The sequence below is a fragment of the Thamnophis elegans genome, chromosome 15, assembly GCF_009769535.1.
Source record: "Thamnophis elegans isolate rThaEle1 chromosome 15, rThaEle1.pri, whole genome shotgun sequence".
Classification (NCBI taxonomy): Eukaryota; Metazoa; Chordata; class Lepidosauria; order Squamata; family Colubridae; genus Thamnophis; species Thamnophis elegans.
The window spans coordinates 30,193,573-30,207,952 of record NC_045555.1 but is presented as its reverse complement, the minus strand read 5'-3'; the positions used below and the strand labels follow the sequence as shown (position 1 = coordinate 30,207,952).

The window sequence follows — 14,380 nt, the reverse complement described above, 5'->3', positions numbered from 1 at the left end:
CGGGACATCGCTCCCGCGGCTGCACGGGACATCATCATCACAGCGGGACATCAGCATCATGAGGTGAGTGAAGTATTTCATTGAATACACCGCTAGTTTACTGTTTTTCTTTGAAATAAATATTCAAAAACATTATTGGTATCTATTTTTATTTTTGAAATTTACCGGTAGCTGCTGCATTTCCCACCCTAGGCTTATACTCGAGTCAATAACTTTTCCAGTTTTTTTGTGGTAAAATTAGGTGCCTCGGCTTATATTCGGGTCGGCCTATACTCGAGTATATACGGTAGGTCTTAGAAGTTGGGTAACCATCCTTAGAACAGATCCTCTCAAATTTTTGAAAATTTGAAATGAGTTTTTGAAAACTCATTGTGAACATTTATATAAAATTACTGTCACCATAGGAGACAAAATGGATACAAAAATTCTACACACCCTGGTACATATCAGATTTCTGAGATGTAAAAAAAACCAAAAAAACAGACCAAGATAAATCATTTCAGAATTTTTTTCACAATATCACATATTGTATAAGCTGCAGAATTCAATTGAAAACCAAACTGAAATCTTTTATAGGCAAAATATATTTAAAAACTTACAATAATGTGGTTGCATAAATGTGCACAATCTTAAACTAATACTTTGCTGAAGCACAACATAGACATCATTCAGTCTTTGGGGTAGGAGCCTTTCAGCATGACATATCTTGCCTCGGGAACCTTTGCCTACCCTTTGCAAAAGTGCTGCCTATCTGTCAGATTGTGAGAGCATTTTCTGTGCATAGCCCTCTTTCAATCACTGATTTTCAATTGGATTCAGGTCTGGACTCTGGCTGAGCCATTCCAAAACATTGATATTCTTCTGATGAAGTTATTCTTTTGTTGATTTGGAGGTATGCTGAGTCATGGTCATGATGAAAGATGAAATTCCACTTCATCTTGGGCATTTTATCAGAGTTCTGAAGGTTTTGTGCCATAATTCAATATTTGGAACTGTTCATAATTTCCTCCACCTTGATTAAAATTCTAGTTCAAGCTGAAGCAGTCCCAAGGAATAATGCTGCTAACACCACACTTCACTGCAGGTGATGTACTTTTGGTGCTGCACAATTGTTTTTGCAGCAAACATACCTTTTGGAATTATGCCCCTTAAAGTTCAACTTTGGTCTCATTAGACCATAACACATTTTCCCACATGCTTTTGTCAAACTTAATGTAGGTTTTTGCAAAACGTAGCCAGCCATGGATGTTTTCTTTGTAAGAAAAGGCCTCTGTCTTGCTGCCCTACCCCACAGCCCAGACGTTTGAAGAATATGGGAGATTGTTGTCTATTCTAGCAAATACACAACTAGTATCTGCTAGAAAATTCTGCAGCACCTTTAATGTTGCTATAGACCTTTTGGACCAGTTTTCTTGTTTTTTTGTCAATTTTGGAGGGACATCAGTTCTTCATAATGTCACTGTTGAGTTATTTTTTTCCGCTTGTTGATAACTGTCTTTACTGTGTTCTATTCCATAGTATATCCAATCCCTTGGAAATGGTTTTGTATCCCTCTCCTGACTGACCATGGGTTTTGCTGTAACAGGCAACTGAGTAAATGTCAGAAAAATCCTACTAGAAGAGATGAACTTTATATATGGGATTGATTATTTTTCTCCCCTAAAAGATTTCAGTTTGTTTTTAATCAAATTGTACAGCTTATATTGAAGGCAGAAGTTATTTAGCGTGGTCTGATTTATTTACATTTTTAAAATGTGGCATTTAAACAGATTTTAACGGGACGTTTTATATCCATAGTATATTATATCTCTTAGTGCACAGTGTTATTCTTTTGTTTGCCTTTTCTTTGGATGTATTTCCATGTAAAGATATAGCCCTCTCTTTTATTATTGTTTAAGAATGCATGTGGGGCACATGTTGGACCTATAGAATTTGATTACACTGCAGAAAGAAAGAGCAGGACATACATAAGCAGGACGGAAGGGCGCTCAGTTCCACTGCAATAGACATTGCCTTTATATATCTTTGCTTCTGCGGGATAAAGAGGCAGATTTCATTCTTAGTCTACTCAGGAATGACAAAAAAACACAGACATGAAATATAGACCTATTTCAACCCACTGAACTTTGTAAGATGCAATTACACAATTAAAAATACAAACAAAGTCTGTATTTTTTCTTCAACTTAACTATGACCAAGGAGCATGTGTGACAATAGGACTATGTCCATCTAGAGATCCAGTTTAGTGTCATGACTAAGGCACCACATTAGAAACTGGGAGACGTTCCAATCCTTCCCTAGGCAGAAAGCTGGCTGGGTGACCTTGGGCCAGTCACGTCCCCTGAAACAGGCAAGAGCAAACCACTTTCAAAATCTTCCCAAGAAAATTGCAGGACTAGCCCAGGAAGTTGCCAGGAGTCAACAATGATTCAAACACACACATACACACACACACACCTACCTTGTTTCAAAAAGGGTGATTCTACATAATTGGTCAATAGTGACACTCTCTAATTTTTCCAAAACAATATAGAATAAAAAGGCAACATATTTGACATGTAAGGAAATAAACATCTAAGCCACATTTCATTTACAGGCAATTTTTATTTTATCCTAAAAAGTCAATTAACTCCTATACACACACACATTCACCCACACATATACATACTCACCCATACAGACACCCAAATCCACATGCATACTCACACACAATCACCTATCGTTCCATACAGTAGACATTGGCCAGTGGGATTCTGCAGTGAACATAGAGAATTTTAGCCTGGTGGGAGCCCTAGTTGAAACACATTTTACGTTTGGGCAGGAGAGAAATGGCCTTTCCTAAGTGAAAGACTGCAAAAAAGATTGAAAGAAACATTTTGCAGTCCATTCCTGAAGGAGGTACAGTAGAGGCTATTTTTTGCCTATTGCAGGTCTTCACTTCACCTCAGTACTTTTGATAGGAAGTAGCAAGCACTAGATTGGAATGCCTGCAAGACACAGAGCAATTTTAAAATAAAAATAGAAGCACCATACCAATGCTCACCTAATGAAGTTTACACGGCAATCTGAGATTATTATTTTCTTTCTTTTATTTTAGATGCAGATTTTCCAGTTAAAATGTTGTTCAGTGACCCTTCTAATCCTCTCAGAAAGTTCAGTTTACTCTGGCAAAAGTACAAGCCTAAATCCCTGAAGATTCAAGAGTGAAAGAATGGTCCTAAAGTAAATCTGTGCAAGGAATGCTGACAGTGAAGCAAAGTACTGTACTTATACAGAAGCTGGTTATTTCTTGGCTTGATTCTAACAGTATCTGGCCTTCTTGCTCCATTCTGAAAGAAATCAAAGCAGGCCTTTACTGAAAACTTTAAAGCATGGAGAAGCTGGAAGATTGTCACCTTAGAATGTTTACTTTGGGATGCTACTCTTTTGCTTAGGGCAAGCATAACTTCAGTTGGACATAGCATGATCAGAATCCATCATTCCTTTAGTCATTTCCTTTTTCTTTAATTTATTTCAGAAATTGTGGAGTCAGTAGACTGCTGGGTAGCCAAAAGGGGAACGGGGGAGGTTGCCTCTATGAGAGCTGGGTTCAGAATTATAGGCAGAGACAAACGTGGCACTCCCACTTGTAAAGGGGAGGCTAGTGGTTGAAGAATAAGAGGCTGCTGTGCCACTGCTGGAGGAATATCTGTAGCCAGGTTCATCTTCCCAGGTGTTGCTGGAGAGGCAAAATGTGATCCAAAGTGACTGGAAATGCAGGCATTCTCAGAATCTGCGGGGAAAAAATAACAGACTTCTCATTTTTATAGGAGGGACATTAGTCTCTATCACTTTCCCCAAATTTCACACAATTCATTCTGAGCTCTTCTAAATCCTTAGAATTTGAGTGTTCATGTCTGCAATGGGGTTTTCTTGTATAATCTCCATGTAAATGTTGTAGACATTATAGGAGAGGGGTGGTACTCTACAGTGGCAAGAATCAGAAGTCTGGTGGCTCCTTTTCTCACTAATAAATTTTATTAAGCACAAGCATTTGTGAGCTGCAGCTCACCATCAGAGTGACTGTTTAAAGATTTAAACTGGGGTGAGTAGGGGAAATATAGGGATGGCCATCAAGATCGTCTGACCTGTTGACCTCATCTTCATAACCAGCTACCTTCCTTGCCTTTGCCATTCCATTCTATTCCATTCCAGTATAAATTTAAATCCCATCAGTCTAGCCAGAAGTGAACTTTTTAATTAGCATAAGCAATTTGTCTATGTTACTTTAATTGTAGGATTCTCACTGGCCCAGCAAATAGGTTTTAATATATCCATTCTTATATGTTATTCCTAGACCTGGGCATAACTCTCTTATCCATTTCACACCACACTTCAAAACCATTTTATTTGCATTCTTTAACTTAACTCAACCTTGCCTTCCAGGGAAAGGCTGATGACTTTCCACCATCAGACAGATATTTTGGCCCAATTTGTTACAGTCCCTGTAAAAGGGGGTCTATTCTATTGGGCTGGGTTTTAAAGGTTTAAATGATTGTTTTTCATGCACTGAATTTTAGCTTGGAATTTTGCTTTTTAAACACCTATTTAAAAACCGACGATTCCTCCTTGCTTTTGCATATTTTGCTATTATTAGATTATGTGGTTATGAGCAATCAGAGAAAAATATTTTTAATTAGTTTTTTCCCCTTCTGTTTTTATTCTGTTCTTATATTCATAGTTCATCTTGTAGAAAATATAATCCTACCACTGGCTGCTAGTTCTGGAGACTTCTCAGATGATGCTGAATGAGTAGATGGTCTGGAATCCTCTCCAGAGGAATGTGTCTGAGCAGATATCGATGCTTTAGGAAGATGTACTTCTACTGGTAAGGTAGAAACTGGGTCTAAATAAAAGTAGCAAACAGCAGTATTATAAACATCCCTCAAATAAAGCTGCATTCAGACTATGGCCCCTTATGTACTGTATCTGCACAACAAACCATTAGAGACATGCAAAATACCCCAATACCGTGACGTGTGCCACAAGTGGCACATGGAGCCCTCCCTGCTGGCACGCAAGCCATCCCCAGCTCAGCTCCAATGTACATGTGCGTGCGCCTCCTGCTGGCCAACTGATTTTTGGGTCTCTGCTGGGCATGTGGTGTGTGTGTGTGCATGTGCAGAGTGGGGGGAGCACAGGGGGATGCACTGTGCCCCCCTGTGCCGTTTTTGGTTTCAGGAGGCTTCAGGGAGGTGAAGTGGCAGTTCTGACAACCTGGCTCTGCTGCACCTTGTGGGCCACTCAGATACCCTCCCCTTCCCAGAGCACCAACCCCTGGCCACACAGTGCTCATGCACTTTGCCTGGGACTCACAATGACCTGTCATCCTCACTTAATAACATCAACTAAGAGTGCCAAGTTTGCCATCAGTAAATGATGTAGTCACATGACACCATGCTTTATGACAGCATTGCTTAGAGATAGAAATTTGGGTCCCAATCAGAGAAGTTTGGAGACTTCTCAGATGATGCTGAATGAGTAGATGGTCTGGAATCCATCCATAAGGTAGAAACTGAATCTAAATAAAAGTAGCAGGGGGCAGTATTATAAACGTCCCTCAAATAAAGCTGCATTCAGACTATGGCCCCTTATATATCTGCACAACAAACCGTTGTTAACTAAGCACCGCCTGTACATAATGTGTTCAATATGCTTTACAGGAGTACATTTTAGTTGATGAAATATACCTTTTTAAATATAAGGTTATTTACATTTGACAATTTACTATGTCTTAGATACAATTAAGAGAATTTTATGAATTTTCTTTAGTAAGCATCAGGTATAAGAAATCAGGAACCTGATTGTTCAACTGAATACAAATACCATGCTATCTCTAAACAAGAATCTGAACTACGAATGGTTAAGGCAAATTAACCATTTGCCTTAACCATTAAGGTTAAGGTAGATAAGAGTCAATGGAATTCAAGAAGGCCTGGACTTAAATATTTTGTGAGTGCAAACCGCAAAGTGATGACATGCTTCCTCTGGCTCAGCCTGGTCATGTCCTACAGTAAGTGTTTTATTAGTATTTTAAGATATTTTATAGATTGGGATTATTTGTTTACATTTGGAGGTGGTGATTCTATTGTTATAATCTTTAAATCTCTAAAAGAAAGTTGGAGGTCATTTTTATTATAAATTTGTTTGATGTATAATTTTTGGTCATTTTTGTTATTCCCTTTCCCTTTTAGGTTAGTATTTTAATGTTTAATGTTAAAATTTGATAGAGATGAAATATATAAAAACAAATTAAATTTGGGAAGTTGATAAAAAGGAAATTGTTATGCCCAGCCTTGGATTGTGGCTTTCCAAAACTCAAATAATAGCCTCTTTCTAAGGGATCTTGGTCTAGAAAGGACCACGTAACTCTGAAGCTCAAGGGCTCTATATGGGCTTCTTAATGTATACCTTGGATGACTGTCTGTTTGAAGAGCTCATCTCGTAGTTTTGGCAAAAAGCAGTCTATGCGCTCCCAGGTGATTTCCCATAGATCTGAGTAGCCTGTTCGTGAATCAGCATTATGGAATATCCCAGCTGTGTCCATTACTAGTAGCATATTCTTCAGTGATTCAGGGATGGCCTCTGGCTGGAAGGCAAAATGTATTTATCAATAGGTCTGCAGCTTCCTGAAAATTAAGTAAGCCTCGACACTCCTGCAAAATTGCCACTGATTTTTTTTTAAAAAAAAATTATTATACATTTTTCTTTGTAATACATCACATTTCCAGTTTTGCAACGATGGTGTACTGGCTAGAACAAGACCTTTTAAAATATACACAGTATTATACCTCCTGATTATAACCATTATTTTCAGAGTCATACAGTATAGTCTCTTTTACATACATAATGTTGTACGTCATTATTTTCATAGTTGTACAATAACACTCCATATATTTATCACTCTATATGTTTTAATCTATAGTCATGTACAATCCAAAAGTAATATTACTTGCAATATATATATATATATATATATATATATATATATATATATATATATATATATATATATACATACATACATACATACATACATACATACATACATATATATATATATATATATGTTTTTTTTAATTTGTGCTGATAAATAAATAAAGGGAGACTAGTATAGATCTATTTCAAGCTATTTAGCTCTCATCAGCTAGCCATACCCTTACTGGGATTCGAACCTGTGCTGTATTGCTTCTTAGGCAAATGTCTTAGCCATTAAGCCACAGGTCTCCTCCTTATCAGCTGAAGCCAGGGAAGAAGGTATATATTTAGAGTCCCAACCCCTGGTAAGCCCCAATTATGGGAGGAAGCTAACTGTTTCCATCATCTGTCAATCGGCTCGTCACAAGAGTCCATCCTAAGGCAACAGTAAAAATATTGGGTTTCTGTCGTGATGGACTCTTGTGACGAGCCGATTGACAGATGATGGAAACAGTTAGCTTCCTCCCATAATTGGGGCTTACCAGGGGTTGTGACTCTAAATATATACCTTCTTCCCTGGCTTCAGCTGATAAGGAGGAGACCTGTGGCTTAATGGCTAAGACATTTGCCTAAGAAGCAATACAGCACAGGTTCGAATCCCAGTAAGGGTATGGCTAGCTGATGAGAGCTAAATAGCTTGAAATAGATCTATACTAGTCTCCCTTTATTTATTTATCAGCACAAATTAAAAAAAACCACAAATATAACAAAGGCAACAGTAAAAATATTGGGTTTCTGTCGTGATGGACTCTTGTGACGAGCCGATTGACAGATGATGGAAACAGTTAGCTTCCTCCCATAATTGGGGCTTACCAGGGGTTGTCTGTCTGTCCCTCCCTCCCTCCCTCCCTCCCTCCCTCCATATATATATATATATATATATATATATATATATATATATATATATATATATATATATATATATATATATATATATATATATAAATGAGTAGTGGCTCAGTGACTAAGACACTGAGCTTGTTGATCAGAAAGGTTGGCAGTTCAAATCCCTGGTGCCATGTAATAGAGTGAACTCGTTATTTGTCTTAGCTGCTGTCAATCTAGCAGTTCGAAAGCATGTAAAAATGCAAGTAGAAAAATAGGGACCACTTTGATGGGAAGGTAACAGTGTTCCATGCACCTTCGGCATTTAGTCATGCCAGCCACATGACCACAGAGCTGTCTTCGGACAGGGCTGGCTCTTCAGCTTTGGAATGGAGATGAGCACCGCCCCTAGAGTCGGGAACGACTACTACATATGTGCGAGGGAAACTTTTACCTTTACCTATATATACCCTATTTTTTGGAGTATAAGATGCACCCCCCTAAATAAAAAGGTGAAAATTTGGGTCCTTCTTATACACCAAATGTAGCCCCACCTGATGGGCTGGCTGCTAAAGCAAGGTCATGGCATACACTTGAAAATAAATCAGAAAATTTTCTGTTATTTCTCTGTTTACTATCACTTTCACTGTTTGATTGGAGTATATTGCTTGGATCATCTTTACAAGTTTTCACCAAAGTTCATGCTTTTCAATTGTAATGTCATAAACTGCCAGTTCATGTTATCAAAGGCTTTTTGTGTGTCCAAAAAGATCAATGCTAGCTGTTTTTCGGGGTGTACTTCGTAGTATTCCAATACATTCATAATAATTCTGTTATTTTTCAATTGTGTTTTAGGGATGTGGCCGGCCGAATTACTACCTACTTCACCGAACTGTTCCGAACTGTTAGGAACCCACCTCTGCTCCACTTACTTACCAACAAGTCACTGGAGCCAGCATGCATGTATTTATCCATGAAATCCAATATTGTCAGCCATAAAGCAGCAAATGTTGGGAGAGAGAGGAGTGGGGACAAATGTTGCAAGAAGACCTAAACAGAAAATATAGTGAGAATTTAGTTTAGGATTCAGCAAGAATGTAAGTCTTGTCCATGGTGACTTTCATGTGATGTTAAAAATTTTTTTTTTTTTTACAAATAACAGAGATCAAGTTGCACACTGTTCTTTATTCTTAATAAAAAATGAAAACAAACGGAGTGAAATCACCAATGACAATTAATAATGTGGCACAAAATTTTCAGGGTAACTGTATGAGGAATCAAATTAAGACTTCCACAAATCAGTCTTTCATTTTAAATTCTGGAGTAAAATTTTATTTCACATAAAACATATCTAATCCTTTAAAGCTGAAAAAAGTTCCCCCATGAATTTATAGATAGAATAGAAATAATTAAATATGTATATTTAAATAACGGGTTTGTAACTGAATACTGAATCTTTTTAAAAAAACTTGTATCGCCTCCCAAAAGAAGCTGTGGCAGTTTTCCAGTCCCATAAGTGCTCTTATGTTCTTACAAATGCAAATTTGTTTACTTTTATCACAACACTTAACTGACAAAACCTGTTGGCCAGTCTCCATAGAAATGGCGCTAAATTCTGGAAACATACCTGCATCCAATTTTCATTTTCTTCTCCTTAACAGAAACAATCATGAGAACCATTACAATTCAGTCAGAAATCACTTTCTGAAAAGAGAAATAGCCTTATACCTTGGAGAGTAAAGTTGAAGCTCTCATTCTGGTCTCTTCCATCCCTCCAATATCTGCCGGGCTAATATTTTCCAGAAGTTTGGTCAGCAAAGGAAACAGAACCTATTGATCCAAGGTATGAAATTTGCTAATAGTTAAGAAAGAAAACTCTAATATTGTATACAGACTGCAAGCAAATCAGGAGTTAAGTACTGGTAAATTGGCGGAGGAAGCGGATTAACTCAGCAATAAAGGTATGTGCTAGTCGTTCCTGACTCTAGGGGGCAGTGCTCATCTCCATTTCAAAGCCGAAGAGCCAACACTGTCCGAAGACATCTCCATGGTCATGTGGCCAGCATGACTCAACATCAAAGGTGCACGGAACATTCCCACCAAAGGTGGTTCTTATTTTTCTACTTGCATTTTTACATGCTTTCGAACTGCTAGGTTGGCAGAAGCTGGGAGAAGTAACAGGAGCTCACTATGTTATACAGCGCTAGGGATTTGAACCGCCGAACTGCCAACCTTTCTGACTGACAAGCTCAGCAACTTAGTCACTTAGCCTTGACTCATCAATAGATAAATGTTATGAATAAAATAAATTTCTACCCATGGGCCAAAAATAGGCACTGGTGCCAATTAGTCTCCACTTCAGACTTGTTTATTTGCTGTTCTGCTTTGCATACCCCACAAGTCAGTGAATTTATGATTAGAATTATGAACAGAGATTCACAGTGCTAGTGAGATATTTAATAAGAACATACTATTTACTTCAGTTTATGTGGCCCAACTCCCTATGCTACTTTTTCTTGCAATGAAAGATGTTGAATCATGCTATCCCTAACAAGGGAAGTCAGGAAAATGCTTTGGTTTCATTCTCTTTGAGATTCAAAGATATAACTTGTAAATCCAATGAAGCCTCATACTGAATGCGGACTTCCACCTTTGCAACTAATGTTCCCAGCTCAGTCAATCATCAGATTTGAAAAAGAGACATTGAATTGTATTCTCCCTAGCAAGGAGAATCAGGAAATTCACCTCGGTTCATGATTCTCTCTTTGACTTATATTCCAATTTTAGCTATAATTCAAAATGTAAGAAACGGGACTTTCTGACTACAGAGGTGGTAGACAGGAAAGATATTTTTTTTGCCTTTGAACTTTATCCACAGCACCAGGCTAGAAACCAAGAAAGTATGAATTCTAATCCCATCTTAGCCATGAAAGTCAGCTGGCAACCTTTCTCAGCCCAATCCAATTCACAGGGTTGTTACTGTGGAGAAAGGATGATGAAGATATACATGTAGCCTTTGACTTATAACCATTTGTTTAATGACCATTCAAAGTTACAACAGCATTGAAAAGAGTGACTTATGATCGTTTTTCATATTTACGACTAGTGCAGCATCCCATAGTCACGTGGTCAAAATTTGGATGCCTGGCAACTGGCATGTATTTATGATGGTTGCAAGTGTCCCGGGATCTTGTGATCACCCTTTGCAATCTTCTGACAAGTAAAATCAATAGACAAGCCATATTCATCTAACAATCATGTTAATAACAACAACTGCAGTGATTCAACTTAACTTCAACTTAACAACTATGGCAACAAAAGTTGCAAAATAGGACAAAACTCACTTAATAACTGGAAATTTTGGGCACAATTGTGGTCATAAGTCAAGTACTACCTGTACATTCGCTTTGATTTATAAAAATAATAAAGGTGGATTTATTTACACCCTACCTTTATTATTTTTATAAATCAATAAATAAAAATTTGAATTTAAAGTTGCTGAAATGTTAAGATGAAGTTTCATCCAAATCTCACACTTACAATATGCAATGCTAATGTGCAATACTGTTTGATACTAGTAAATAGGAAATTTCCATTTGGCATGGTTACGTGAAATGTCATTCAAAGTAATAGTAAAATTTCCTCCCCTCTGATTTATCTAGCAGCAATTGAGATCATCCTTATATCCCACATTAAACTGAGTTATTGTTCAATTATTTACCTTCTTTTTTTCCAAATATTCCACAGTATCTTATGCCTAAAGTAGTGTTATCCTTAATAGTACAAATAAAACAGCATAAATTCTATATACATATAGAGCAATCTCTCTCAAACATAGCCTGATCATTTAAAAAAATAGGTTTTTTTTTAACTTAATTGTTGTCTTTCACCTAAATTTCCGAGACCATGTGATGAGAGTGAGTCCAATCCTTATTACCTTTGAAAAGCTGTCATTCTTCTACACAGCATTCCTTGTAATGGACATACATTACCTTATTGAAACAGGATTCCCATTCCAAAGCATCAAGAGCTTGTAAATCATGCACAAGAAGAGCCCGCTGCAGGTAGGTCAGTGCCTGCATCCGTACTTGTCGTCTTGCATCACAACACAAACAAGCAATCCCTATACAGAAGACAAAAGGATGTGAAAAGAACTATTTATTTACTCTTGGTTAATAACCTTATATCCAAAAAGGAGTTATAATTTTCACCTCTTCCTAAGTAACATGAAAATCCTCAGTAACAAAGGCAAGACAAAACGCAGAGTTCAAGTGTTCTACACTAGTAGATCCGAGCAATGACTTTCATAGAAAATTGAGTTTATAAATGATGTGAAGTTGGCAGTTGAATACAGGGATGAAATCAACTTACCTTTGCTACTGGTTTACAAATGTGAGCATGGTATATACAGTATATACGTGTCTCCCCAAAAATAAGACAGGGTCTTATTTTCTTTTGACCCCCGAAATAAGCACTTGGCCTTATTTTCAGGGAGGTCTTATTATTCTTTTTTTTTTTTAAAAAAATGTTTTTTAATTTTAGTTTAAAACAGGTACACATCTTTCTTTACATCTGTAAAAAATATATCAATCAATTACAGATACGTTTTGGTACATCTCCTCCACAGTCAACCAACATAACTCATATTAACTAAGGCATTATTATATATCCATTTTCATTTAACTGTAATTATTATTTAACAATATTGATGAAAGTAATAATCTTGACCAATCCCTGCCCACTCCGGTGGGAGAGGAAAAAATCAAAAAAGAAAAAGAAAAAAAAGGACAGATAAAAAAAAAAAATTAAAATAAAAAATAAAAAATAAAAATAATACAAAAAAAAGACAAAAACGACAAGAGACAAGGCAGGAAAACGAAACAAAACACAGGTGTCTATCATGAGAAAAAAAAAGAAGTATATCAACTGGTTACAACATGCTTTGGTGCTTCTCTTCCATTAACTCATATTAATTCAAATATCTTAACTCGAATATTTACCATATCAACATCATTATACCTCCAGTTTTAATTACCTATGGTTATTTAAACATCCCTCATCCTTAGCTATGCATTACATAATTAATCCGTAACACATGCTGACAATTCATTTACTTATTTATAAAATCCTCTATTATCATCAAATCCTCATATCCTATTTTAGCTGGACATCCATAATATTTAATTATATCATATATCATAACATTTTCCCAGTATTGATTAACATTTGATTGTATGTATTTTATTTAGTTTTTAATAGTGATAATTATTGTATTTAATACTCTTTATGTATAATCTTCCAATTGTTAGTTATCATATCAACTCCACATTATATACATTACTATCAATATCAATTATTATTCAACTATATCTGTTACAAGAAAAAGCAATTAGGTTTAACTAGTTTTCAATTGTGTTCTTCAATCTATCAGCCAGTTCCAAATTATATATATTACTGTCCATATCAGTCATTTTTCAGCTATATCTATTACACATTAAGGTAATCAGATTTAGCTAAATTTTAAATTACGTTGTTCCATCTATCAGCCAGTGTCTCTCCAATAGCAAGATCCTCTCCAGCCAATTGCGACGCGTTGGATAAATTTACCAAATGTTTTCATAATCAAATCCAGACAAAGATATTTTGGCACCTTTGGACTCTGAATGTCATTGATGAAATAATAATAATGTTGTCCTGGGCTTGTAAAATTTTCCAAATTAACTTTAATTCTCAAGGGTGGATTTTCCATTCCTCCTGCACACTGTCTTTTTAAATGAGTTTTCTTTATAGCTTCCCCCCTCCTTTCTTCCTCTGAGATAGACCAGACACCATTTCTCACATTTTCCGTTTGTATTTCAGGAGCATTTAAACATTCAACAATCTCAGTTTTTGCTTCATATTTTAAAATCAAATGATCCAGTTTTCTTTCCAGTCTTTGATAAGAATCAAAAAGTCCTCTACATGCGGAAAAAAGTCTCTGAAATGAAATCTTAGAGGTATTTTGGGACGCCATGATGTGTGTCGCAGTTAGAAATTGCAAACTCTTTTTTTTTTCCCCACAGACTTCTTAGTCTCTCACAGGCTGTGATTGTAAACAAAGCCGAGTAGTAAAGTGATAAAAGTGTCGAATCGTGACGGGCTAATTAGTAGAAAATAAATTTTACGATCCACTTAAGGAGATTCAGAGGGGGGAGGGTGTCGAGGAGTTTCTTGAAGCATTTAAGAAGTAAGGTAACCACCAGCCATAAATCCATTAGAAAAAGCCAATTCGCCGCTAAATTTCCCTGTTCTTTAGTTTCAGTTATCTTAAGTTTTTAACGCGAACAGTCTCTCTTGGATAATAAAATCAGCTCACCAGATGACATCACTTCTAGCATTCTTAGGGGCAACCTGCAGTTTCAGTTAGCATGCAGCTAATCCAGAAAGGAATTGGCACGAGGAGTTAATACCCCCCCCCCCCAGAGATTTGCGGGTATCTCTGAGGTCCTGGGTCTCTCCCCACCTTCACTGTCGTCTCCGGGACAGCTAGAGTTCAAAG

At 36.8% G+C, this 14,380-nt stretch overlaps 1 protein-coding gene across 4 annotated transcripts in view; it reads right to left on the bottom strand.

The window, feature by feature from the left end:
• Nucleotides 1-1,483: 1,483 nt before the first annotated feature.
• GBF1 (golgi brefeldin A resistant guanine nucleotide exchange factor 1) overlaps nt 1,484-14,380 on the bottom strand; it is a 173,611-nt gene continuing 160,714 nt past the window's right edge. For all 4 annotated transcript variants that reach the window (XM_032231642.1, XM_032231643.1, XM_032231645.1 and 1 more), the window contains exons 35-40: nt 11,835-11,965; nt 9,571-9,672; nt 8,779-8,892; nt 6,451-6,628; nt 4,748-4,885; nt 1,484-3,772 (exon numbers count right to left, since the gene is read on the bottom strand). In XM_032231642.1, the coding sequence (XP_032087533.1) occupies nt 3,504-3,772; nt 4,748-4,885; nt 6,451-6,628; nt 8,779-8,892; nt 9,571-9,672; nt 11,835-11,965 (932 nt within the window). In that variant the 3' untranslated portion in view covers nt 1,484-3,503. The remainder of the gene's footprint in view (nt 3,773-4,747; nt 4,886-6,450; nt 6,629-8,778; nt 8,893-9,570; nt 9,673-11,834; nt 11,966-14,380) is intronic.